Below are 26,832 nucleotides of genomic sequence, written 5' to 3' on the forward strand. Positions count from 1 at the left end.
GCCGTCCTAAGGAGAAAAAAACCCCTCAAAACCTTATTTTGAAAATAGTCTGTACTTACTAAAAAGAGCAAAATTGCATTTGTTTTTCTTTAACCTTTATATTTAAGAATGACTAGTTTCTATAAAAGCTATCTCCTGTAATGATGATTTCTGACTTTTGTTTTGTTTTTAATACTCACAGTATTGATTATGGGTTTGTCCTGTAAGTTAAGGATTTCTATGCAGGGAAGAGAAATCTGAAAATGCAGGTGTCAAAGGTCTGGTGGCCCAGGCTTAATTAGCGATCTTCCTGCGACTGTGGCCATAGTGCCCAATAACACCCTCTGTTTGTGTTTGTCCATTGTCTTCATGGCCACTTGTAACCAGAGACTGGTAATGTGGTTGTGGTATAATGTAATTTAAAAAGAATTAATATTTGGAAAATACTGGAACTGGCCAATATCATCGTATTGTGCTATCTATTTTCCTGTTAAAAAAGTCTTTAGAATAGGGAGAGGGAGAAAAGAGGGATTGCAAATATTTTTATTATGCATTGTGAAGCCAAGTTGGTCAAATTAAGAATGCCTCAGAAAATGAGGCATAATTAAAAGTTGAAGACAAGGGTATGAGTACGTTGGGCTTGTGATTCTTCCTGGGCTTTATTCAATAAAGAGAAAACGAAGTCAAGACTTAGTTTTTGAGATTCATGTTTTTTGTGTTCTAGGAAAACACATTTCTTTTTATGCCCACACCTCAGCCCCCATTAAATGGAGGCTGTAATTGTTAGTAATGGATTCAGTGTTCTCTTAAAAATGATACGTGCTTAGAGTACTGTTACTCTAAATGTTTTTGCAGAGTGTGTATTCATATACTTACCACTTGTTTTTCTGTTTGGGAATTTGTGTATAGATCCTTCTCTTCCTAAAGCTTCTTCAGATTTTATTAATTTGCTTGATGGTTTACTTCAAAAGGATCCTCAGAAAAGGTATGTGTGGGTTGTATTTTAATATGAAGAAGAGGAATCTTTTTCTCCTTTCACATACTTCTAAAATAGTACTGTTATATACAGAGAGCGATTCAAATTACTCAACATAAACTCAGATTTCTTTCTTTTTCTTTTTTTTTCTGAGTGTTTTTTTTTTCCTGTTTGCAGGGGTTTTATAGTTTTTAATTCCAGTTAACATACAGTGTAGTATTAAAGATTTATTTATTTTAGAGAAAGTGAGAGAGGGTGAGTGAAGGGAGGGGCAGAGGGAGAGGGAGAAATGGACTCCCTGCTGAGTGGGAAGTCCTACATGCAGCTTGACCCATGACCCTGAGATCATGACCTGAGCTGAAATCAAGAGTCAGCAGCTTAATCTACTGAGCCGCCTGGGAGCCCCTAACACATAGTGTAATATTAGTTTTAGGTGTACCGTATAGGGATTCAACAGTCCATACATCATCCTGGGCTCATCACAGCGAAGGTCCTCCTTTATCCCCGTCACCTATCTCACCCATCCTCCCGCCTTCCTCCCTTCTGGTAAGCAGTTTGTTCTCTCTAGGTAAGAGTCTGTTTCTTGGTTTGGTTCCTTGTCTGCAGGGGTTTTTAATCCTGAGGAACTTTTTAAAGTCCATTTCTCCTTTAATAAATAGTTGCATAGTAGGTTGACAGATTTTCTTATAACTCCCAGATCCGAGAGGGCGTTTTTTCCCATTGTGGATTTCAGGTTAAAACTGTCATATACTATTGAACGAAGGATGATGCTGTCTAGATAGTTAATGTTATAACTACTGAGTGGTATTTTAATGTAATATGTTTTTCTGATGATCCTGTCATAACGAGGGTATCAAGTGAGAGGATAATAGGCACAGTGTGACTTTTCCAGTTACAGTAATGGCAGAGAGTTAGAATTCACTGTGGCAAGGGATGGGGGAGGGTGGAAGGGAGGTGGGAAGTCTGGTGGGGGTCTCCCTGGGTTGGCAGACAAAAGCAACTGGTTTCTACTTCAGGTTCTGCCACTAGGTAAGTGGGGGGTTTTGGGCAAGTATTTGGGGTCTCTGCTTCAGGGTGTAAAATGAAGTTAGTTTAGTGTAGCATGTAAAATAATCCAGTCTCTAGCTTCCCTAAGTATAAGTGAAAAACTGCGGAAGGAGCTGCTAATTCTTGTGGAAGCACACCTTGTGCTTAAATGGATGCTCTTAGGATTGCTGTTATTTTGCTGTGATCTTCCAGACACCTTTTGATAGGATACAAATATACTTAATTTAGGATGGTGTATTCACATTTCCACATGTTTATATCCTTGTATACTTTGTTGCATAAATGGTACCACTGTGTAACCTAGTTCTTTCTATATGTCCACTAAGTCCTTCTACATGGCTGTAGAATGTACATGTGATAACCTTAAGCATAGTAAACATTTAAAGTGTTTCTTGATTTAGAATATTCCATGGGCTGCAACAGTAGAAATCCTTTTGTGTATTTGTTGTTGTTCATTTAGGCAGTTAGCAGCTTTGGAGAGATTTCTGACCGTGGGGTTGGTGGCCAGAGGTTAAGAACATGAAACAGTTTGATGCCTTTGCTACATTCTTGGAATGTGTGCTGGTTTAGTAACCCTCCCAGTGTTACCTTCAATGGACTTTGTTGACCTTATATTTGCTAAGCTGCCAGATAAAAAAGAAAGAAATTTCACTTTATTGGCATTTTTAAAATTCTGCTAGTGAGTTTTAAGAGCCCTTTGTACAAAAGGGATACTGTATGTAATTGCAGATTCCTTTTGTTAATCACGTTTTAATTTTGACCTAGGTAGGTTTTATTATTTTTTCCTTTAAGTAGGCTCCATGCCCAGTGTGGAGCCCAACTCAGGGCTTGAACGCATGACCCTGAGATCAAGACCTGAGCTGAAATCAGAGTCGGATGCTTACCTGACTGAGCCACCCAGGCACCCTAGAGTGTTTTTATTTCATAATCATATTTTCTCTTTCGTTTTGAAATCTCAGTTAGGCTTAACCATTCCTAGTCTGATGATTATAACCAGAAGCATGCTTTATTAGTTGTAAAAAGTAATGCTTTGAAAGTGAGTTTGGGTTTTAGATACAGTCTGAAGTCATTCTAATATGGGTAAACTAGCTAGGTAACATTTTGGCTCTTACACAGAAGTGTGACTGTGTAAAATTATGAGGTTAATTTTCTTCTTTATTTCTGAATGCAGTTTTAAAAGTGAAGTTCCCAAAATGTGTGAAACAGGTAGGGTATATAGAATAAAGGATGACAGAATTATAGATTGATAATGTTGGATATATTTAGTTTAAAATTTTAAGCTAATTTTAGATTCCATTCATAGAATGTTTTTGAGAACCCAAAATGTTTTCATCAGGCTCTGAAACTTCTAATACTTAATTGTCGGATTCTTTCATTCTATACCATTTAAGATTCTGAATTATTTTTCTGTGTTTCACTAAGAGATTAATTGTATACTAAAATGAAACTAGGGGCACCTGGTTGGCTCAGTCGGTTCATGTCTGACATGGTTTTGGCTCAGGTCATGATCTCAGGGTGGTGCAATTGGGCTCCGAGTCAGGCTCCACGCTCAGTGGGGAGTCTGCTTGAGACTCTCTCCCTCATCACCTCTGGCCATATGCTTGCTCTCTTGTGCTCTGTCTTTCAAATAAATAAATAAATAAAATCTTAAAAACAATTAAATGAAAGAATTGCTGAGGTACACTTATAGAGAGAAATTTATAAATCATAAATTCTGGTAGATATAGTTGGGACATGACTTGGGAATTGTGGATGGTAGATCATGTTAAAATAGAATTTTAACATTTTTGTTTTATAAAGATTAACTTGGGCAGGCCTACTGCAGCATTCATTTTGGAAGGATGCCTTCACTAGGAAAGATCAGGAATCAAGCATTGAGGATTCCAACATCAGGTAGTAATATAAGCTTATCTTTGTTGGGGGGGACATGGTTATTAAATGATCTTACTGATTACTGTTCTATCAATGCAGTGTCAGTGACATGAATTTCTCTGCTAGGAGAAAATCTTTTAAGTTTTGCTAAAGAGTTTAATCATGACATTGTGTTCTCAACTTTGCCATTTTCTCATTAGTTGTTTATTATCCAGTCAGTGATTTAGTATGGTAGTCATTAGCTCCGGCCACCAAATATAACTCACGTTCCACCTTGCAGGAGCATGGTAGGATTTCCTTTCCCCTTTTTGAGTTAGGTGTGGTCATGGGACTGGCTTTGGCTAATGAGATGTGAGCAGAAGCGGTGCGTGTTCTGCATAGAAACCTCATGAGCCAGTGTGAGATCTGACACATTTCTTTCTGCTGATGAGGTAACTGGGATGAAAATGTCCAAATGGGGTTGCTGTCGGGTGGGTCTTCAGTGACTGTGATTCGTGTTGCTTCCCTACCAGCCTTCAATGGCTGTATGCATGAGTGAGACAAAGTTAGGAGACTCAAGCCACTGGGATTTGTGGGTTGTATGTTACCCACAGCATAACCTAATTCCTGTCTGAGCCTGACTGAAATACCTCATTTTTATTATAAAATCTTCTTAGCCCAGGACACTCACACAAGTTATTTTATTAAGAACCAGGTGAGAAGTGGTCAAGTAAAGTTCTGCTAATTAGCTTTCTTTCTTTTTTTTTTTTTTTTTAAAGATTTTATTTATTTATTTGTCAGAGAGAGAGAGAGAGAGAGAGAGAGAGAGAGAGTGAGCACAGGCAGACAGAGTGGCAGAGGGAGAAGCAGGCTCCCCGCCGAGCAAGGAGCCCGATGTGGGACTCGATCCCAGGACGCTGGGATCATGACCTGAGCCGAAGGCAGCTGCTTAACCAACTGAGCCACCCAGGCGTCCCTGCTAATTAGCTTTCATCCCTCTCCACTTATTCAGTGGTGAATGGTTGTCTGATTCTTGATTTTCATCTTGGCAAATTCAGTGTATTGGATGGAGAACACGAAATTTTAATAAGGTCTCTCCCTAACTTGGGTTTCTCTGATCCAGTGAGATTCAGCCATACTCTCCCCATTGTGTTAGGCTCTGGGGAAACTCCAGAAAGTAGGGCTCTGGTCTTGGTCCTCCTGCATCAGCAAGTCACAGAACACCTCTGCCCTTAGTTTGTCATCTTCCCTTTTAATCTCTGTGCTTTTGATTTCTTTTCTTGCCTTATTGCCCTTGCTGAGCCTTTTTCTTTCCTATAAGATGTTGAATCAGTAGTGATGAAAGTGAACATCTTTGCCTGGTTTCTCCTCTGGGATGAAAGCCTTCAGCCTTTCACCATTAAGTACAATGAGCTGGAGGTTTGTGTAGCTGCTCTTTTTAGTTTGAATGAACATTCAATTTTGTCAAATGCCTTTTTGTATCAGTTGATAAAGATCATATGCATTTTCTTCTTGAGACTCTGATTATGGACTCTTACATACATCGGTTTTCAAATATTGAGCCAGCCTTGTAATCCCACAATAAACCCTACTTAGTCATGCTATGTTATAATTTTTATGTTTTGCTGCAGGTGTTTGGGGCCAAGTGGCAGGACAGCAAGACAGGAGAAAGAAAGAACAGAGCAACAGGGATTTGCTTCATGTTCTTGGGATCCTAGCTGTCTGATGAGAGAAGATGCCCCTCCCTCAGTTTTAAGCACCAGCTAGAAGCTGCTGCTTTCCCAGCTAGCTGCTGCAGGATTACCTGGAGGCTGGAACAGAATAAAATGGAAAAAGAAAAAAAATCGAAACAAAACAAAACAAACCAGGGAATTTCCCCTTAGAGGTCCCTTTTCCTGTTATGTAGAACAGAACTAGGAAGATTCTCTTGAGGGCTCCTTTTGTCTGTACTCATTGCCTTAGTCTAGACCAGGCCATACTGGAAGGGGTAAAAGGGAAACTCACTGTGGGTTTATTGGTACTTTGAGTTCTGGTTTCTTTCTCCAGTCTGTGTGCTGTGTTTATTTTTCAGAGATAAGGTTTATAGACTCCATACAGTGCCTTTGATATTGTAAGTGCTCATTTTAGCCACTCTGTGACCATACTTTCCAACTCCATGGCTTTGCCAGATGTTACCTGTAATTTAATGATCTTTTCCCATCTCTTGTTCTACACAGAAAATTCTAGAAAGCTCAAAAGTAAATTTGATCGTGTTGCCTTTCTCCTGTTGAACAGCAGGAAAGTGATGGAGCTTTCTGGGACACAAGATCGCAAGGAGTTTTTGAAGCCTCCGAGTGGACAGGCCACAGGGGAGAAGTGCGGTCAGCGATTAAGTCACTCTTTCAGACTAGGTGAGCTCTCACTGGAGCACGTTCGTGTCACTGCTGATCCTTTTTAAGGGTTTCTAGTTTTTTTTTTTTTTTTTTTTACCATTCTCTTTAAGTTTCTGTCTGCATCCTGCTCTGCTCATAATATTTTTGGTCCTTCATGGATAATGTTTTTCTTTCCTGCCACAGAAAATCCAGCTGAGTTGCGGCCTAAAAGTACTGTTGGAGGTCAACCGAATGAGTCCATGTTTCTTCTCAGGTAGGTAAGATGACAGAGCAGCAGGGAATCCATGGGAAGTGACAGTGGGGTCTTCCCAAAGCATCTCTTGTCCTGGTGGCAAGCCGTGTTGCGCAGAGATACAGGACAGGGATGTGAATGCCAGATTCCAGTTTCACTCTCCGCTTTCAAAGTTACTGTTAAGTGCTGACAATTGCAATGTTGACTTGGCTGTGCATTTTCAAAAGTTTTTAACAGCACCACCCATTTTTCCTATTCATAAAAGTTAAAACCTCTTCATTTTGTTCTTTCCCTTTAAATAATTGAATTTGAAATTTTAGTAGTCTCTTCTTTATTGGATAAAGACCTACAGGAAAGAACAGGTTTTTTTTTGTTTTAAAGTGTTGTTTTATATGGAGGCATAAATAATGTTCACCTAATAATGTAATCATCAAATAGTTAAATATCAGAATAGTATTTTAATGTGATTAAGAAAAATACATTTAAAATTTTACTAATACGTCCTAAGTTTTGTGTTTTATTTATAGTTTTAGTCTTAGACGTAGTTTTATTTAATAACATAAGGGTTATAACAGTAAACTAAGGTTTCCTGACTTGTTTTACCCTATTTAACTATAAAATAAAACTTAAGATAAAAACTTTAATCTATATACCTTCTAGGTATTTTATTTTACTTTTTTTACTTTTAAAGATTTTATTTATTTATTTGACAGAGATCACAAGTAGGCAGAGAGGCAGGCAGAAAGAGGATGAAGCAGGTTCCCCATTAAGCAGAGAGCCTGATGCGGGGCTCAATCCCAGGACCCTGGGATCATGACCTGAGCTGAAGGCAGAGGCTTTAACCCACTGAACCACCCAGGCGCCTCCATTCTAGGCATTTTAAAGTCAGTTTTTAAAAACTTTGTATAATCTTTGGCGTATTTTGTGAATTAAATAAGGATTTGTTCTAGGAATAAACAGATAAGCCCGATGTGGGGCTTGATCCCAGGACTCTGAGATCATGACCTGAGCCGAAGGCAGAAGCTTAACCCACCGAGCCACCCAGGGACCCCCAAAATTTCTTAAAATATGAAAAACTCCAAATCAGAGACCCAAGTATAATAGAGTGACCCACAGTATGACAACCATTTTTAAGTGTAGAGGGAGTCATTAAAAATAGATGCAGATTATAACTTGTTTCTTAAATAGATACCAAGATCATTTGCCATTTCAAACATTCTGAAATAAAATTGTAAATATTTTCCATCCTTTGTAGAATGTCTGATGTATTTTATTATGTCAATCCTGATACCAGCAGACATCTACACAATAATAAAATCAGTGTTTTAAGATTTCTAGTTAAAATAGAAACTATGATATATAACAGATTGTATAAATAAAAGAGATAATAAATTAGCTAGGAAATTGCTTTGAAGACATTTACAAAAGTATCAGATAAACACAAATTAGAATTTAAATATATGAGATCACCTAGAATCTTGATTTTTCTGTTTTTTTTTTTTTTCTCGTGAGATTTTTTTTTTTTTTTCCTCCAAATAGTAGTTAACACGTGAAAGTTTCTAAAATCTGAGTAATGTTGACTGGTCGGTATTTTCCAGTTCTCGTCCAACTCCAAGAACGAGCACTGCAGTGGGATTAAGTCCTGGTGAGGATAGGACGCAGCATTCATCCCAGAAGACTTCTCCTTCAACCAAGGTGAACACAAGGGAACTTTTTTTTTGTTTTTTCATATAAGATAGACTCAGAAGAATAATTACCAAGTTCATCTCTGAACTATGATCGAAATGATGAAATTTACAATTAAGTCATCTTTGATCACTGGTTTTTCTGCTAAGTACTCTTAAGAGGGAGTTATGTCTTTGATAACGGCTTTCCTGAGATATGATTGACATCCCATGCAATTCACCCAGGTAGAGTGTACAATTCAGGGTCTTTGAGATCATTCATGCAGTCATACAGCCATCATCACGGTCATTTTGAAAACACTAATTATGCCCCAAAGAAACCCCGCACTTATTAGCCGTCACTCCTGTTTTCCCTCAATTTCTCTCACCTCTTACCCTAGGCAACCACTCTTCTTTGTCTTTAGACATTTGTCTATTCTGGACATCGCATGTAAATGAAATAACACAATATGTGTTCTTTCGTGACTGGCTTTTTTCACCTAACCTAATGTTTTTAAGATTCATCCAAATTATAGCATGTATCAGTCCTTTGTTTCTTTTTAGTGCCAAAAATTAATCTGTTGTATATGCCACATTTTATATTTCCATTCATTGGTTGGTGGGCATTTGGGTCTTTTCCACCTTGTGGTTGTTGTGAATTGGGCTGCTATGAATGTTCATATATATGGTTTTGAGGGAGCATGTGTTTAATTTCTCCTCATACCTGTAGGAGTGTAATCGCGGTATTGTGTGGTAACTGCCATTTTATGTTGCCCCCAGCAGTGATGGGAATGCCAGTGTTGACCCATCCCTAACAAAACTTGGTACTGTCCATTTGTTTTCTAATTATGGTAAAATAGATATTATGTAAAATTTACCATTTGACTATTTTTAAGTGGACAATTCTGTGGCATTAAGTACCTTCCCATTTTTGTTCAACCATTCCCACCATCTATCTCCAGAACTTTTTCAGATCCCAAACTGAGACTATGTAGCCACTAAACAGTCTTGGCAGCTATGATTCTCCTCTCTGTCTGTGAAGTTGCCTAGTCATCTCATCTAAGTGGAACCATGTAATTGCCCTTTTGTGTCTGGCTTATTACACTCAGTGTGATATCTTCAGGGTCCATCCATGTTGTGGCATGTGTCACTTTCATTCCTTTTTAAGGCTGAATAATATTCCATTGTGTATAAACCACATATTGTTTATCTGTTCATCTTTGGACACTTTGGTTGCTTCAGGCTTTGGGGTATTGTGAATAATTCATGGGAGCCATACTGGGGGGTGTGAAATTGTATCTAGTTTTGATTGGCATTTCTGATGGCTAATTATGTTGAGTATCTTTTCATTCATATATATATGTACATATATATATATGTATTTTCTTTGGAAGAATTCAAATCCTTATCCATTTGAGTTGTAGGAATTCTTTGTATATTCTGATGGTGGTGTCCTTTGAAGCACAGATATTTTTAATTTTGATGTAGTTCAAATGATTTCTTTGTGTGCATTTTTGTTGTTGCTTATGCTTCTGGTGTCATAATTTAGAAGCCATTGGCTACTTGAAGGTTACAAAGGTTTATGCCTATGCTTAGCTCTTACCTTTAGCTCTTTAATGCATTTGAGTTAATTTTTGTATATGGCATGAGGCATATGCCAGCTTCATTGTTTTGCATGTGGATTTCCATTTCTCAGCACTATTTGTTGAAAAGACTGTTCTTTCCCCAATTATCTTGGCATTCTTGTTGACTATTGATTGACTGTAAAAGCGAGGTTTATTTCTGGACTCTCTAGTCTGTTGATCTATGCATCCTTCTCATGCTGGTAGTATAGTAACTGGTTAGCTACTTTATTTTTTATTTTAAGAGATAGAGCACCAGGGCAAGGGAGGGATGAGGGGGAGTAGAAGATGGAGAAGGAGAGAGAGATTTTTCAAACAGGCCTCATGCCCAACACGGGGCTCAGTGATCCCGAGATCATGACATGAGCTGAAGTTAAGAGTTGAACATTGAACTGACTGAGCCACACAGGTGCCCCAATAATTTTTTTTTTTTTTTTTAAGTAGACTCTGGGGGCACCTGGGTGGCTCAGCGGGTTAAAGCCTCTGCCTTCGGCTCAGGTCATGATCCCAGGGTCCTGGGATCTAGCCCCACATCGGGCTCTCTGCTCGGGAGGGAGTCTGCTTCTTCCTCTCTCTCTGACTGCCTCTCTCCCTACTTGTGATCTCTGTCTATCAAATAAATAAATAAAATCTTAAAAAAAAAATAGACTATGTGCCCAGCGTGGAGCCCAATGAGGGCCTTGAACTCATGACCCTGAGATCAAGAGTTGAACGCTTAACCGGCTGGCCACCCCGATGCCCCTAGCTAGCTATTCTTCTTCTCCTTCTTCTCCCCCCCAACTTTTTTTTTTTTTTTAAAAGATTTTATTTATAGAGCACACAAGTAGGGGAGCAGCAGGGAGAGGGAGAAGCAGGCTCCCCGCTGAGCAGGGAGCCAGTTGTGCAGCTGAATCCCAGGACCCTAAAATCATGACATGAGCCAAAGGCAGCCGCCTAACTGACTGAGCCATGCAGGTGCCCCCTAGCTAGCTATTCTTGATCATCATAGCTTTTTAGTAAGTTTTGAAGTTAGGAGGTATGATTCTTCCAACTTTTTTCTTTTTCAAGGTTGTTTTGGCTATTCTGGGTTCCTTGTATTTCCATGTGAATTTTAGGATCAGTTTTCACTTTGCGTGTTTCTGAAGAAGGCAGGTAGGATTTTGATAGCAGTGACATTGAATTTGGGGAGTATGGCTATTTTAACAATGTACAGTTTTCCTCCATGAGTGTGGACTGTTTGTTTGTTTACGTCTTTAGTTTCCTTCATTCAGTTGTTTTTGAATGCAGAGATATTTTGGATTAGTTTTTCCAAGTTAACTCATTGTACTTAGCGCTTGAGAGATATACTTTCTTTTAGTTAGTACTGTAATTTTTAATGTGAAATGCATTTGGACTGCATGAAACTTACTTGAAATGAAATGTAAATGCGTTATAATAAAATCTCATTCTGCTAATAATTTAGTTATATGTGAGATAGAAAATCAGTGCAAAAGTTAAAAAAATGCATTTTGAAATAGATGTTGAATATCTTCTGGCACATGGTTATTGTAGAGGAGTTTACTTAATCATTTTATTGAGAATATTCAAGCAGTAATTATATAAGTACTATATGAGAGTATCTTTTATTTTTTAAGTGATACTTTTAAATTCAATTACAAAATCTTTATAATTGTAGAAAACTTAAACTGTACAAGAAGACAAAAAAAACCCCACCTACTTTTAATTTAATTAGCCAGAGGAACCACGGGTTACAATTTGATATTTCTTTTTGGTTCTATACATATGTATTCATTTTCAAACAAGGGAACATAATTTTTTAACTTAATTTTTTTTCATTTGGTGGATTTAGTTTATTCCTGAGCATTTTATTTTTGACTATCATGAGTGGGTTTTTTTAAATTTAAAAAAAAATTTGTTTTTAAATAGCGTGAGTAGGGGTTGGGGAGGGACAGAGGGAGAGGGAGAATCGGAGCAGGCTTTACACCCCATGCAGAGCCCGATGCAGATCTCAATCTAATGACCCTGAGATCATGACCTGAGCTGAAATTAGGAGTTAGACACTTAACCAACTGAGCTACACAGGCTTCCTTGGTATCTCATTTTTGTAATCTGTTACCTGTGCACACATTTTGTTTATATATAGGAAATTAATTTTTACATATAAATTTCTAACTGGTCTGCCTAATTCTCATAAGAATATATTATATACTAATATAACTAATTCATTATGGCCTTTCTTTGAAGTCTTTGTCTTGAAAGTTCATGTCTTTTTTTTGAAAGTTCATGTCTTTAAGCATTAGAATTTTTGTTTTCCAAAGTTGTTCCATACTTACTCTTCATGTATTTTTTTATATGTGTGTTTTCTAAGTTACGAAGGGGTGGTCCTGGTTCCAGGAACTTTGTTAGCTACTTACTCTATTCCTATTTTCATGCCCCTGCCTCAGTTTTGGATAATTTCCTCATTTTTCACTTCACTGATTTGGTTTTGTCTTGTTCAGTTTGCTGGTTGGTGTTTCAGTGGAAATTCTTAATGTATAAATTCTCTTTTTTTTTTTTTTTTTTGTCTTATGTGAAGTCCTAAGGCATAACACTAGGAATGAGAGCTCTGTTTACTATTTATCTTTTTTTTAATTTTAATTTTTATTTTTTTTAAAGATTTTATTTATTTGACAGATTACAAGTAGGCAAGAGAGGCAGGCAGGGAGAGAGAGGAGGAAGCAGGCTCTCCACGGAGCAGAGAGCCCGATGTGGGGCTCCATCCCAGGACCCTGGGATCATGACCTGAGCCGAAGGCAGAGGCTTTAACCCACTGAGCCACCCAGGCGCCCTCTGTTTACTATTTAAATAGAGCACAAAGAAACATCTCATGGAATTGTTAGCAAATATCTGGTTTTTCCTTTTCATTATGTGTTAGCTCTATTTCAGCTTTTATAAAGGTAGATGTGTAACACTTGGGTAACAGGTTAGTACTTGACCCTGAAATTCTTTTATGCTGTAATTTTAACTTCGTACTGAATATTCTGTAAAGCGGAACAAAGTGAGCGTTCAGTGGATGAATGATAAAAACCATGCTGGTGACTGAAAAACCAGTTTGCCTCCTCATAGTTTAGAGCATCAGACTAGAGAAGCTCCGTTTTCTGGTCCTCACCAGCCTTTGTGGCAAACACAAACAAGTACGTTACTTTGATCTTTCTGTGTTTTCCTTCTGTAAAAATGGGAATGATACAGATGACTGAAGATCTTTGTGAGAATCAAAGAATTCTGTGAAAGTGTTTGATTTGCGAAGTGAGTGATTCACTGATCTAGGTGACCCTTCCAGGGGTGTCTTACTCAACATCTTATGAGCTCAGTTTTTTAAAAGCTCTTCACGAGTCACAGAAACAAAGCCTCATTTTTGCTCTTATTTCAGAATACAATTGGACACCTGAGTCAGCAGGACCTGGAATCCCAGATGAGAGAGCTTATCTACATGGACTCTGATCTCGTTGTCACCCCGATCATCGACAACCCAAAGGTGTGGAAAGATGCTCTAAGAGACAAGGGCTGAGCTTTAGCCTTCCCTGAGAGCTGGAATCCTGGTGTGATATTTTCATTTCTTTGCCTTATTTTCTTGGCTGTTCCTCATGTCTGCTTTTATGTCACTCGTGCCGTGTGGCTACATTTCTGTCTGTCCTGTCTGTAACACTCCTTTCTGCTTCACTGAGTGGTGAGTTTTTTTCTTCCTCTTCTGCATCAGCTCTGTCCTCCCTCCATGCGTGGGCTTCTAGACCTCAGACATTTGTTCTCAGTCCCTTCCCTTCTCCATGCATACTTGGGTGAATTTCTCTAAGCACTCTAATTGTGCATGTGTTACGAAAGCAGATGGGAGTGAGCACTGCTCCCTCCAGCTGGGGTGGGTGGGCGGGGCACACAGAGAGCACACCCTCTCACAGGTGCTCAGGACTGCAGGCCAGATGGTGGAGACACTGGGAGCTTGGGGAGTCATGTTTCACAGGTGTGCTTCGTACCCAGCATGATTTTTGTTGCTTGTCACTTGGAATGTACTACTGTATTACTGGGGGATGAGGAGTATTCTCCTTAAGAAAATAAACATTAATTTTTCAGTCCCTCTGTACTACCTATTCTGTAATTTAATTTTCTTTCTTTCTTTCTTAAAGTCTTTCTGTTTCAATTTATGGCCATTTTCTCTCTTCTCATTGGGGAACATTAATTTAGAACAAATGGGATTTTGGATGTGTATTTACTAGGTAGACAAGATTTAATATAGATTACCCAGCAGTTTTTCATAATGGAGCTAATTCTTTTCATGAGTTCAGATGTCTGGCAGAATAATTGTATATTATGCCAAATTTAATGTGTAATAGGTTATTTCCCAGTAGACCTTCTAAGAACAGTTTGTAATATCTTTTGACCATATTTTTTCTGCTTATTTCTTTTATGACCATACTTAATTGTTCTGGGGAAGCCTTAGTAGAAATTTTTTTAACTTCTAATTTTAAACATACAGAAAAGGTCCAAAAATAGTGGAGTTACTATATAGTTTTTACCCAGCTTCTCCTAATGTTAGCATCTCATAGCACCATAGAATGGTTAGCAAAGCCAGGGAATTAACATTGGTACAGTGCTAATAACTAAATTCCTGAATTTATTTGAATTTTACTAGTTTGTACCACTGATGTCCTTCTGTTCTAGGGTTTCTTGTTAACAGTTTGCTGTTAGGCCGTCTTTTCCTCCTACTTCCTGTCCTTGTCTTTCATGGCCTTGTGGTAATTTCTCAGTCATTTCTTGGCTTTCATGACTTTGACATTGAAGTGTACTGGTTAGGTATTTTGTAGAATGTCGCTCAAGCTAGGTTTGTCTGTTTCTTATGATTACTATGTATGAGGTTCTGCATTTTTGGCAAGAATACTACCAGCAAAGCTTTTTAAAATTCTCTCTCTATAGAGAGGTTTTGAAGGATTTAGACTTAGAGATGATGGTTGAACTTTTTAATTAAAATTCTCAAGATGAAAGTACCTTTTGTTCTAAACTTATGGATCCAGCTAACCATTTTTTTCTCCCCTTCCTTAAAAAACCAGTCGTGTGCTTTCCTGTTCATGCTGTTTACAGCTTCCTGCAGTGGTGTGTTCTCTAATTCAACCATGAAGTTCTTACCATTCTTTAAAACCTTACCCCCTTTCCAGCTCTTCCATAAACCTTGTCAGCCTAAAGTGCTCTCTGCATTCTCTAATATTTTAAACAGTTTTCTCTCTAGGGGAATGTTCCAACTATAATTATGTCCTGCCCAGTTTGCACTGTTCAATATTTGTTTGTTTGTTTTAACATGTTTCCAGTCAGTATCAGCTTTCTGACTGTAGGATTGTGTTTTTCACATCTTGGTTATCCCCCTTAGCATTTAGCCTCCTGCCTCACCCTCTCAGGTGCCCAATAAATATTTGTTGATATGACTAAATTTCTAACCTAGGGTTTTATTAGCTAAAGAGGATATCCTCTTAAGGATATCCTTACCAGGATAAATTACTTCTTTTTTTAATGAAGCTTTATTTTATTGCCAATATCAATTGAAGTGATATTCTAAAAATTCTACCTATTTAAAGTAAATTCTACCCCCAACATGGGGTTTGAACTCACAACCCAGAGATCAGGAGTCACATTTTCTACTGACTGAGCCAGCGAGGTTCCTTGAAATGATTTTATTTTTATAAATTATTATCTGTCTTTTGTATTTGAATCTGAAGGGCAATGTTGAATTCTTTTTTCTTTTTAGTGACAAATTTTCAGTGTTTTTTTTTTTTTTTTCCTGCCCTAATTGTTTTATAATCTGGTAATGGGAGATATATCAGGAGATATCTGTCTCAAAAGCCATCTTAAAAGTGTTTGTTTTTTCAACCACAGATAATGAAACAACCACCAATTAAATTTGATCCAAAGATACTGCATCTCCCGGCACATTCAGGTAGGATTATAGCAGCCTGGTCACACATAGACTCTTAGAAGATAGATATAAATAAGAAATTTAATAGCAAATAGAATATCTTATTTATTAAGTAGCTGAGTTCCTGTTTTCTTGCCACCTGACTATTCTTGGGGCAGTGCTGTGTATGTTATAAATCTGTAATCCATTTGTGCCAGGCGTTCACCTTACTCAGCTGAAAGTTCCTGTAAAGCTGTGTGGACCCTTCTCTTGCCCTTGCCTTTTGTAGAGCCACTGACTTTCCAACACTTATGGTGCTCTTGTGGGTACAGAGGGTTGGAGACCACAATGGAGAATTGAGATTCTAGGGGTGCTTGGATGGCTCAGTTGTTAAGTGTCTGCCTTTGGGTCAGGTCATGATCCTAGGGTCCTGGGATCGAGCACCACATTGGGCTTCCTGCCCGACGGGAAGCCCACTTCTCTCTCTCTCTCTCTCTCTTCCCCTGCTTGTGTTCCCTTTCTTGCTGTCAAATAAATAAAATTTTAAAAAAATAAAGAATTGAGGTTCTACTTCAGAGTGGGGCAGTTGACAAGGGGGTCAGGTGGTTCACTTTTGTGGGGATGGTGTGGGAATGGAGATACTTAAAGGATGATTGTTAGGTTTCCTTTCACCTAATGGGAAGTCTTATTTGGGATGAACATTAGAAATTGTTTTATACCTTAAATTTTGATGGATATTGTTTGATAAAATCTATTTGCAGCTATTAAGCTAGAGCCAGAAAAAATTCATTTTCCTAGCTAGAGTATAATCTATTATTTAAAAGCAACTCAAAGTAAATTAAAAATAAAATGTGTTCAAATTTAAATAAACTGCCAAGTAGGGGCACCTGGGTGGCTCAGTGGGTTAAGCCTCTGCCTTCGGCTTAGGTCATGATCTCAGAGTCCTGGGATCTAGCCCTGCGTCAGGCTCTCTGCACAGCAGGGAGCCTGCTTCCTCCCCTCTCTCTCTGCCTGCCTCTCTGCCTACTCTGATCTCTGTCTGTCGATAAATTTAAAACAAAAAAAATCTTAAAAAACAAAACTATGCCAAGTAGAACCATATTCATGAAAACCTTGGAGGAGTATTTCAAAATAATATTCTTTTCCTTTGTCCCTTTATGTTGAGTTATTTTAGGAAATTATTACAGGTTATTTTGTTTAAGGATAGAAATTAGCTGAAACTTAATTTTAGATGGCATCTCATGGCCCAGTTTTTGTTTTCTGTTTGTGGAGGGTTTGGACTTGGACTTTCCAGATGACTTTAGCTACGGTATTAACCTGTTATGCTTAATACTTTCATTGAAACCTTTTGACAACTGTGCAGTTCTTGGCTTTTCAGCTATCTTAAGGCTAGATTGCTTTACTTATACAAAGGCTATCTTGCTTTTTCATAATACAATTGTATTTACCTTTGTATTTTGTTAGATTCTAGGTTGCAGGATGATTCTCCTGTGGGCATCTGCATAGTTTTCCATTCACATAGTGAAAAAGTTTCCATGGGTAGAAGAGGGATCTAGAAGAATAAATAAAAGTAGTGTCATCTTTGGAAGACTTTATGGTTTTGACATTGTAAAGTTAGGATTCTCTTTGTCCTCATCTTAGCTATTGAAATTCTATGTTCCATTTATTTCTCTAGTAACGTTTTCAGTTTTTTTTCTTAAATTTTTTATATGATACCTACTTTGAACCTTTTCTTTCCTCTCCAGTGGATAAGTTAATATTTCTAAAAGACCAAGATTGGAATGACTTTTTACAGCAAGTGTGCTCACAGATTGACTCCACTGAAAAGAGCACAGGGGCCTCCCGAGCCAAGCTCAATCTCCTTTGCTATCTGTGTGTTGTGGCTGGACACCGGGACGTGGCCACCCGGCTCCTCCATTCCCCGCTGGTATGTAGTTCATTGTAAAGACTCCTTTCGTGGTCCTCACAGCATGCCTTTTGTATGTAACTTTTGTATTTCTGTTGAGATGAAAACTTTAGTGCTAAAATACTAACTTGATCTAATTACAGTAGAAAAAAATGATTTATCAAGATTATAGTTTGCCAGAATTGTTTAATCCTCATGTCTGAAATCAGTTGAATAGACAGTGATCTTTAACTTCTTCTGTTGTCTCCTAGTGCAGGATTCACATTTCAGTTGTCTACAGGTCACATGCATTATTCATGAACAAAGTGTACATCTTACTTTTTTTAATTCTAGTTCCAGTTGCTAATCCAGCATTTGAGAATAGCTCCAAACTGGGATATGTAAGTAACATTTATATTTTAATTATTCATTAAATAGTTACAACATATTTATCAAAAACACATAGTTCTAAATTATTATATACTGAAGTAATAATTACTCTGAATCCTAAGCAATCATAGGCATCCCAACTGTAAATTAAAAAGATTTCAAAAATAGGCCATATACTATTATAAATATAATTCTAGGATTATATAAACTACCTCTGGAAACTTTGTTACTCTTCCTCTTATGAGTATTCTTTATTAAACACTTAAACCCTGTGTTTTAATTTTGCTTCCTGCAGAGTTTTCCCTTGTGATTTCATCTTTCCCATACATGATGCATGACTTCCTTATGATGTTATTTAAAATCTAATGGGATTATGCTCTGTAAGCTCCTGATGGAAGGATGTATATTTTCTTATTATGCAGGCAACATACCATGGTGGAAAAGCACATTAGATAAAGTGTTAGAAGGCTCTGGGTTCTGGTAGCTGGTGAGACCAGGCCAGATGATTACCTCTTTCTTTTCTTTTTTTGTTGGAGCCTGGAGGTTGCAGTGGCTGTGCTTGGTGTGGTCAAGCCTGCTTATCTTGTGTTCTAGTTAGAGAAGTACATGAAAACAACAGTGAGGGTATTTGTGAAATGTGGTAATAGCAATTATTCCAGAATGGTGAAATTTGGGGGAAACGAGGTATTCACAAATGCTTTTTTTTTTTTCTTTTTTGGATAATTTTTGTTATGTATCTTCTGAGGTTACTTCCCCAAGGTAAAAGTTGGCATAGCAAATAGGATTTTTAGGTATTTTTTGAGCATGTAAAACTTTGAGAAGGTTTGTGGTGTGATCACTAAAAAGAAACCAAACAAAACCTCACACTTCAGCTAAAACTTACATCCTTGAATGGGGTGCCCCCTGCTGACTTGTAAAAATCGACATTTTTTTATCCTTCCCAGTACTGTTCCCACCCCCGCCCCCGCCGCCATCTTTTAGATTGAAACTTCATTATAAAACAGCTTGTGTTTGAGGAAAATGATAAATAATAAGGTAGCCAAATCCTCTGCTTGGAACCTTCTTTCCATTTGTCTTCCTCCATTCAAACACCAGTTCTTCCAGCAGGGCCTTCTCTGACCTAGGTCATATCCCCTTAACAGCATATAAGGGTCCTCAACTTAGCTGGGGTGTAGCCACTGTTGAAGTAGATGTGTTTATTCCTTGGCTTTGTTCAGCATACAGAAAAACAAAGTAGAATAACATAGAATTTGTTTCTCCGAACCGAGGGTCTGGATGGCGGGGAGGTGGGTAATGGGATAACTGGGTGATGATCATTAAGGAGGGAATGTGTCAGCACGGGGTATTATAGGAGACTGATGAAGCACTGCTCTCTACCTCTGAAACTAATAATATATTATATGTTAATTAATTGAATTTAAATAAAATTAAAAGATGTTTTGTTTCTCTTCCCCTTATAATGTATCTACTTTTCTGAGAGAGAGAAATAGGGAAGGGGCTGAAGGAGTGGGAGAGAGATAATCTTAAGCAGGTGCTACACTCAGCATGGAGCCTGTTGAAGGGCTTGATCTCATGACCCTGAGATCATGACCTGAGCTGAAATCAAGAGTCAGGCGCTTAATAAACTGAGCTACCCAGGCACCCCATATGTTATACATTTTTTAATGTCATTAACAATTTGTCTAAGATTTTTTTTCAAGGTATGCCTTTTCTTCTATGCTAGGAATGTCTGATCATTTAATTTACCCTGTTCCCTATTTTTGGATAATATTGTAACATTATAAATAATGTCAATGAACATTTTTGTGTTTAAATCTTGGTGCGTGTTTGTTTTTTCTTTTTCCCCTGAGAGCAGATTCATAGAATTAGAACAAAGGAGTACAAGGCAATAAATAATTCTGATAAAATGCTAAAACATTCTTTAGAATCATTGTATTTACATGCATTCCCAGTTGGTGTTTATAAAAATGCCCTTTTGTTAGAACTTTCAACAGTGGATATTTATGAAATTTTGTATCCTTTGCCAATCAACTTTATTGAGGCATGTAATCCACATATAATAATGCATAATATTTTAATATATGTGCTGCCAAAGCGAGCACAGTAATGCATAATATTTTAATTAAACTGTTTTGGGGCACCTGTGTGGCTTAGCAGATTAAGCCTCTGCCTTCAGCTCAGGTCATGATTTCAGGGTCCTGGGATCGAGCCCAGCATTGGCTCTCTGCTCAGTGGGGAGCCTGCTTCCCCCCCATCTCTCTCTGCCTGCCTCTCTGCCTACTTGTGATCTCTGTCTGTCAAATAATTTTTTTTTAAAGATTTTAACTGTGGGAATATACGTCATATGAAATTGACCATTTTAGTGAGTGTACAATTCAGGGGTATTAGGTATATTCACAATGCTGTGCAACCATCACCACTATCAATTTCCAGAACTTTTTCATCATCCTAAAAAGAAGCCATTATCCATTAAACTTTAACTCCCCATCCTCCTTCTCCCAGTCCTGGTAAACTTCTATTCTACCTTTTGTTTCTACGAATTTGCTTATTCTATACCTAAATTAATTGGGGTCATACAATATTTATCTTTTTGTGCCTGGCTTAATTCACTTAGCTTAACGTTTTCAGAGTTCAGCCATGTTGTAGCATGTATCAGAAGGTCTTCCCTTTTTTAAGGTAGATTAATATTCCCTAGATGTATATGCCATATTTAAAAATTTTTTATTATGTTAGTCACCATACAGTACATCGTTAGTTTTTGTTGTGTTCCAAGATTCATTGTTTAGGTATAACACCTAGTGCTCCATTTTATCTTTTTACCTGTTGATGGATACTTGGGTTGCTTCTACCTTTGGCTATTGCAAGTAATACTGCTGTGAACATTGGTATACAAATATCTGTTTGAGTCCCTGCCATCAGTTATTTTGGGTATATACCTAGAAGTGGAGTTGTTGGATTATTTGGTAATTCTGTCTTCTCATTTACTAAGGAGACCTCATACTGTTTTCCACAGCCGCTGTACTATCTTACATTCCTTCTAGCAGCGCACAAGGCTTCCAATTTGTCCACATCCTCTTCCTCACCATTTTTTAATAGTAGCTATCCTGATGGGTGTGAAGCTGTCCACCTGCGTGGTTTTGATTTGCAGTTCACTGATGACTAGTAATGTTGTGCATCTTTTCATGTATTTGTTGACCATCTGTTTTTCTTTTTCTTTTTTTTTTCCCTTCTGTTTTTCTTCTTTGGAGAAATGTCCATTCATGTTCTTTGCCTGTTTTCTAATTGGGTTGTTTTATGTTGGTGATTTGTAAGAGTTCTTCATATCTTCTGGCTGTTACCCCTTTATCAGATTAGGTGACTTGGAAATATTTTCTCCCATTCTGTGGGTTGCCTTTTTGCTCTTGATAGTGTCCTTTGAAACTCAGATTTTCCACCTTTTCTTTTGTTGCCTGTGCTTTTAATGTCATATGCAAGAAATCATTGCATATGACAAATTCAGTGTCTTAAAGCTTTTCATTTCTTCTAAGAGTTTTACAGTTTTAGCTTTTGTATTTAGGTTTTTGATCCATTGAGTTAATTTTTGTATATGGTGGTAGTAAGGGTTTGACTTCATTCTTTTGTACGTGTATTTCCAGCTTTCTCAGCACCATTTGTTGAAAAGGCTGTTGTTTCCCCATTGATTGGTATTGGCACCCTTGTTGATAATCTTTTGACCACATATGTGAGGGTTTATTTAGTCTAAATACCCAGCCTTTATGCCAGTCCCACAGTGTCTTGATTACCATAGCTTTGTAATAATTAAGTTCTGGAGTCAAAGTGTGAGACCTCCAACTTTTTTCTCTTTTTCAAGATTATGTTTCTTAGTTGGGGTCCCTTGGGATTCATATAAATTTTAGGAAGGATTTTCTAATTTTTGGTATGGTTTGACACTTGAATAAGGTAAAGTAAATGTTCATCAGTTTTTAAAATACAGTTTCTCTGTAAATTTTGTTGCTCTGCTTTACCTCTTAGTTGATTAGATTTCATTTTTTTCAGTAGTTCTTCTATTTTTTTCTTTTTTCCTTTCTTTTTTTTTAAATTCCAGATCTCTGAGTCTCTGCTTTTTTAGTTGTTGCCTCCTCAAGGCTTTCTTTTTGCTTTTAGGGTTTAGGTTGAGGGGACTGACTGAGACCTTCTTGTGCCCTTGGGCTCGATCACCCCTGTGCTGTACTTCAGAATTTGCTCTCTGTTTGCACAGCTCTGAAAGACTCAGGGCCAACCTGTCTTTTTCTTCTTCTTTATATGTGACTAGTTTGATTGTTTCTCAGTATCTGGATTTTTCTTTATTCTAAGCCATGAAATTTTATTGGAATGTGTATAGGTATTTTCACTAATTTGCTATGGCAGATTAAGTTTAAGTGCTTCAGGCTTTCTTTAGCTTCTCTGTTTCCTTAGGATCTCTTCTTCTGTGTTTCATCCTTTTTCTGCTCCTGAAAGTGCTGTGGATGGGTGTGGGATTTCCTGTCTTTCTCTCTCTCTCTCTCTTTTTTTTTTTTTTTTTTAAGATTTATTTGCGACAGTGGGGCGCCTGGATGGCTCAGTGGGTTGAGCCGCTGTCTTCGGCTCAGGTCACGATCTCAGGGTCCTGGGATCGAGTCCCGCATCGGGCTCTCTGCTCAACGGGGAGCCTGCTTCCCTCTCTCTCTCTCTCTGTCTGCCTCTCTGCCTACTTGTGATCTGTTAAATAAATAAAATCTTAAAAAAAAAAAAAAGATTTATTTGCGACAGAGAGTGAGAACAGGAGGGAAAGAGAGAGGGAGAGAGAATCTCAAGCAGATTCCGTGCTGAGCATAGAGCCCAACACGAGGCTTGAATTTATGACCCTGAGATCATGACCTGAACTGAAACCAAGAGTCAGACACTTAACCGAGTGCACCACCCAGGTGCCCCTCCTGTCTCTTTACTCTTCATTTCCTTTTGCTTTCTCACTCTTTTGTTGAGATATAATTCACATATCATAAGATTCACTTTTTTTGTTTGTTTGTTTGTATTGAGTTTATTTATTTATTTACTTGAGCAGTATTAAGGTCACAGCAAAATTCAGAGGAAGGTACAGAGATTTCTCATATGCCTCCTGCCTCCATACAGGCTAGTCTCCCCTATTACCACCCCCCACTCCCATTAGAGCAGTATGTTTGTTAGGACTGATAAACCTATATTGGCACGGTGTAATCACCCACAGTTCATAGTTTACAGTTTAATCTTGGTTTATATGTTCCATGGGCTTGGACAAATGTATTATGACCTGTATTGTCCTTATAGTATCATATGGAATATTTTCATATCCCTAAAAATCTGTGCTCTGCCTATTCATTTCTCTGACAATCACTGAAATTTTACTTTCTCCATCGTTTCACCTTTTCCAGAATACCCTACTGGTAATCCTATAATAATGGGATCCTACAATATGTATCCTTAAGATTGGCTTCTTTCACTTGGTAATAGGCATTTAAGGTTCCTCCATCTCTTCTCATAGCTTGAAAGCTCATTTCTTTTTAGTGCCAAATATCTCCTCGTCTACATGTACCACAGTTTGTTCACATACTGAAGGACCCCCTGGTTGCTTCCAAGTTTAGCATTTATGAATAAAACTGCTGTAAACACCATGTGGACATATGCTTTCAACTCCTTTGGGTAAGGCCCAAGGAGAAGGATTGCTGGATTGTTTAGTAGGAGTATGTTGAATTTTGTAAGAAACTTTCAAACTGTCTTCCAAAGTGGCCATACTATGTTGAGTTCCAATCAACAATGAATGAGAGTTCCTGTTGCTCCATAGCCTTGCTAACATTTGGTGTTGTCAGTGTTTTGGATTTTGGCCATACTTATTGGGGTTTAGTAGTATATTGTTTTAATTTGCATTTCCCTGTTGACATATGATGTGGAGTGTTTTCTCATATGTTTATTTGCCATCTGTTTATCTTTTTTGCTGAGGTATCTGTTAAGATCTTTGGCTCGTTTTTTCATTTGGTTGTTTTCTTACTGAGTTTTAAGAGGTCTTTGTATATTTTGAAAGACAGTCTTACATCAGGTATGCCTTTTGTAAATATCTTCTTCCAGTCTGTGGCTTGTCTTCTCATTTTCCTTATGTTATCTTTCACAGAATAGAAATTTCTTCTTTCTTTCTCTTTCTTTCTTTCTTTCTTTTCTTTTCTTTCATTTAAGAGAGAGTATAAGCAGGGGGGAGTGGCAGGGAGAGGGAGAAGCAGGTTCCCCTCTGAGCAGGGAGCATGATGCAGGGCTCCAGGACCCTGGGATCATGACCTGAGCTGAAAGCAGTCATTTAACCAACTGAGCCACCCAGGTGCCCCTAGAAGTTTTTATTTAGATAAAGTCCAGGTTATTAATTATTTCTTTCATGGAGTGTGCCTTTGGTGGTTGTATCTAAAAAGTCCTTGCCACACCTGAGGTTATGTAGGTTTTTTCCCCGCTATGTTACCTTCCAGCAGTTTTATACATGGGCATCTTACACTTAGGTGTTTGATCCATTTTGAATTTTTATAAAGTGAGTAAGATGTTTCCAGATTCTTCCTTTTTTTTTTTTTTTTTGCATGTATATTAGCACAATTTGTTGAAAAGACCATCTTTGCTCCATTGTATTGCCTTAGCTCCTTTGTCAAAGATCCTTTAATTGTATTAATGTGAGTCTGTTTTAGTCCTTTGTTCTGCTTCATTGATCCTTTTGTTTATTCTTTTGTTAATACCACACTGTCTTGATGACTGTAACTTTGTAGTGAACCTTGATGAAGTCCAGTGGCGTCAGACACCTGAATGCTTGTACATAAGTATTCATTGTAGCCTCCTTGCCGTGCTGGGAAGAGAAGTTGGTTGAAGTTTCCCACTACTCTTGGGTATACTTTTAATTCTTTGTTACATGGTGTGTAGTAATACCCTTTGTAGTTTATACTGCTTTTAGTTACAAGGAATCTTTTTCTCATTTAGTGATGTTAGCCTAAAATTCTTCTTTTGAGGTTTATATTGAAAACCCTGTTCTACTTTCTTTGACCTCATGCAGTGATACAGTCACTTCTTTCCTACTAAGGTGTGTAGTTATGTTATATTTGATGTTGATGTTCTGTTTATTCAGGGCCTACTTGATGGAAGGGACTCTCGATGTTGGCATTGGTGAGCAGTACCAAGACCTTGCCTTCGTTGGCCTTCTAGGCTGGTGGGGGACACAGATTATAAACAAGTAAACACATGAAGAAGGAAGTACTTTTAGATCTACTCTGTCTAATGTAGTCTCTAGCTGTATGTGGTTATTAAAATTTAAATTTCAAAGTAATTCCACAAAACATTCCTAACTTGTACCAGCTCTATTTTAAGTGTTTAATAGTCACATGTGACGAATGGATACTCTTTTGAACAGTGTAGATATAGAACCTATCTGTCATTGCATGAAGGTTATTGGCCAGTGCAGTTTTGCATAATGTCATGAATATGGGGACACTTCTGAGGTACAGTGTAATAGGACACTAGGGACATCCAAAGTGGTGACATTTAAGAAAGCTGTTTATGAGAAGAAGTCTTTGAGGGCATCATATAAAGGATATAGTCGTATGTAAGTATTTGGTATAAACTGAGAAAGGTTTTTATTAAATATTTCATAATTTAAAACTAAAAATGTTAAGATAGTGTGTTATCTCTTGTTCTGATAGGGATCGTATCTGGTGAGATTGGAGAAATTAATCAGTATATTGTAATACATTTTTCTTTTAGTTGAATAAGTCTTGTAGACAGTATTTACTTTTGTACGTAGAAAAACAGGTTAGTGTTTGCAAGTACTTTTGGGTTTGTCCTAGAACCAAGATAAGGTTTTGCCTTGCATCCTCTAGTTCAGTAGTCAGTTTTTGATAATGTTTTATCATTATAAAAAATTTTTTTTAGAAGTTAATCCATCTATCCCTTGAAATTGCATGTATGTGGAAATTGAAGCATAATTCACTTGACTGTGGTCACAAAATGGGTCAGTAGCAGAGCAGTGATTAGGTGCTTTTTCTTGTAACTTTTGGTCCAATGTCCTACCAAATCTTTTTCAAGATGATCCCTTTTATTTTTTATTTTTTAAAGATTTTTAAAATTTATTTGACAAACAGAGATCACAAGTAGGCAGAGAGGCAGGCAGAGAGAGAGGAGGAAGCAGGATCCTTGCTGAGCAAAGAGCCCGATGTGGGGCTTGATCCTAGGACCCTGGGATTAGGACCTGAGCCGAAGGCAGAGGCTTCAACCAACTGAGCCACCCAGGTGCCCCAAAATGATCACTTTTAAAGAATAATCTTAAGACCATCTTTTCATCACATGGTGTTGGGAAAACTGGACAGACACATGCAAAACAATGAAACTGGACCACTTTCTTACACCAAATACAGAAATAACCTCAAAATGGAACAAGGGCTTACATGTGGGACCTGAAACCCTCAAAATCCTAGAAGTGAGCATAGGCAGTGATGACTCTGACATCAGCCAAAGCAACATTTTTCTAGTGTCTCTTGGGGCAAGGGAAATAAAAGGAAAAATAAACTCTTGGGATTACATAAAAATAAAAGCCTTTGCACAGTGAAGGAAACAAAACTAAAAGACAACCTATGGAATGGGAGAAGATATTTGCAAATGATCTATTGATGAAACTTATATAACTCAAGACCCAGAAAACAAATAATCCAATTAAAGATTGGGCAGAAGACCTAGACGTTTCTCCAAAGAAGACCTTGACGTGACAGCAGACACATGAAGAGATGTTCAGCATCACTGATGATCAGAGAAATGCAAATAAAAACTAGTGACCTATCCCCTCACACCTGTCAGAATGGCTAAGATCAACAAGAGACAAGTGCCGGTGAGGATGTGGAGGAAAAGGAACCCTCTTACACTGTTGGTGGGAACGC

The 26,832-nt window shown here is 37.8% G+C and overlaps 1 protein-coding gene across 1 annotated transcript in view; it reads left to right on the forward strand.

Moving 5' to 3' along the window:
* ULK4 (unc-51 like kinase 4) overlaps positions 1–26,832 on the forward strand; it is a 610,308-nt gene that overhangs the window by 16,139 nt on the left and 567,337 nt on the right. Inside the window, exons 8-16 of the mRNA XM_080819657.1 lie at positions 889–964; positions 3,803–3,895; positions 6,128–6,243; positions 6,409–6,478; positions 8,056–8,152; positions 13,132–13,236; positions 15,618–15,678; positions 17,382–17,563; positions 17,876–17,922. Coding sequence (XP_080675783.1) covers positions 889–964; positions 3,803–3,895; positions 6,128–6,243; positions 6,409–6,478; positions 8,056–8,152; positions 13,132–13,236; positions 15,618–15,678; positions 17,382–17,563; positions 17,876–17,922 — 847 coding nt within the window. The remainder of the gene's footprint in view (positions 1–888; positions 965–3,802; positions 3,896–6,127; positions 6,244–6,408; positions 6,479–8,055; positions 8,153–13,131; positions 13,237–15,617; positions 15,679–17,381; positions 17,564–17,875; positions 17,923–26,832) is intronic.

This window comes from Martes martes, assembly GCF_963455335.1.
Source record: "Martes martes genome assembly, chromosome: 1".
NCBI classification, from domain to species: Eukaryota; Metazoa; Chordata; class Mammalia; order Carnivora; family Mustelidae; genus Martes; species Martes martes.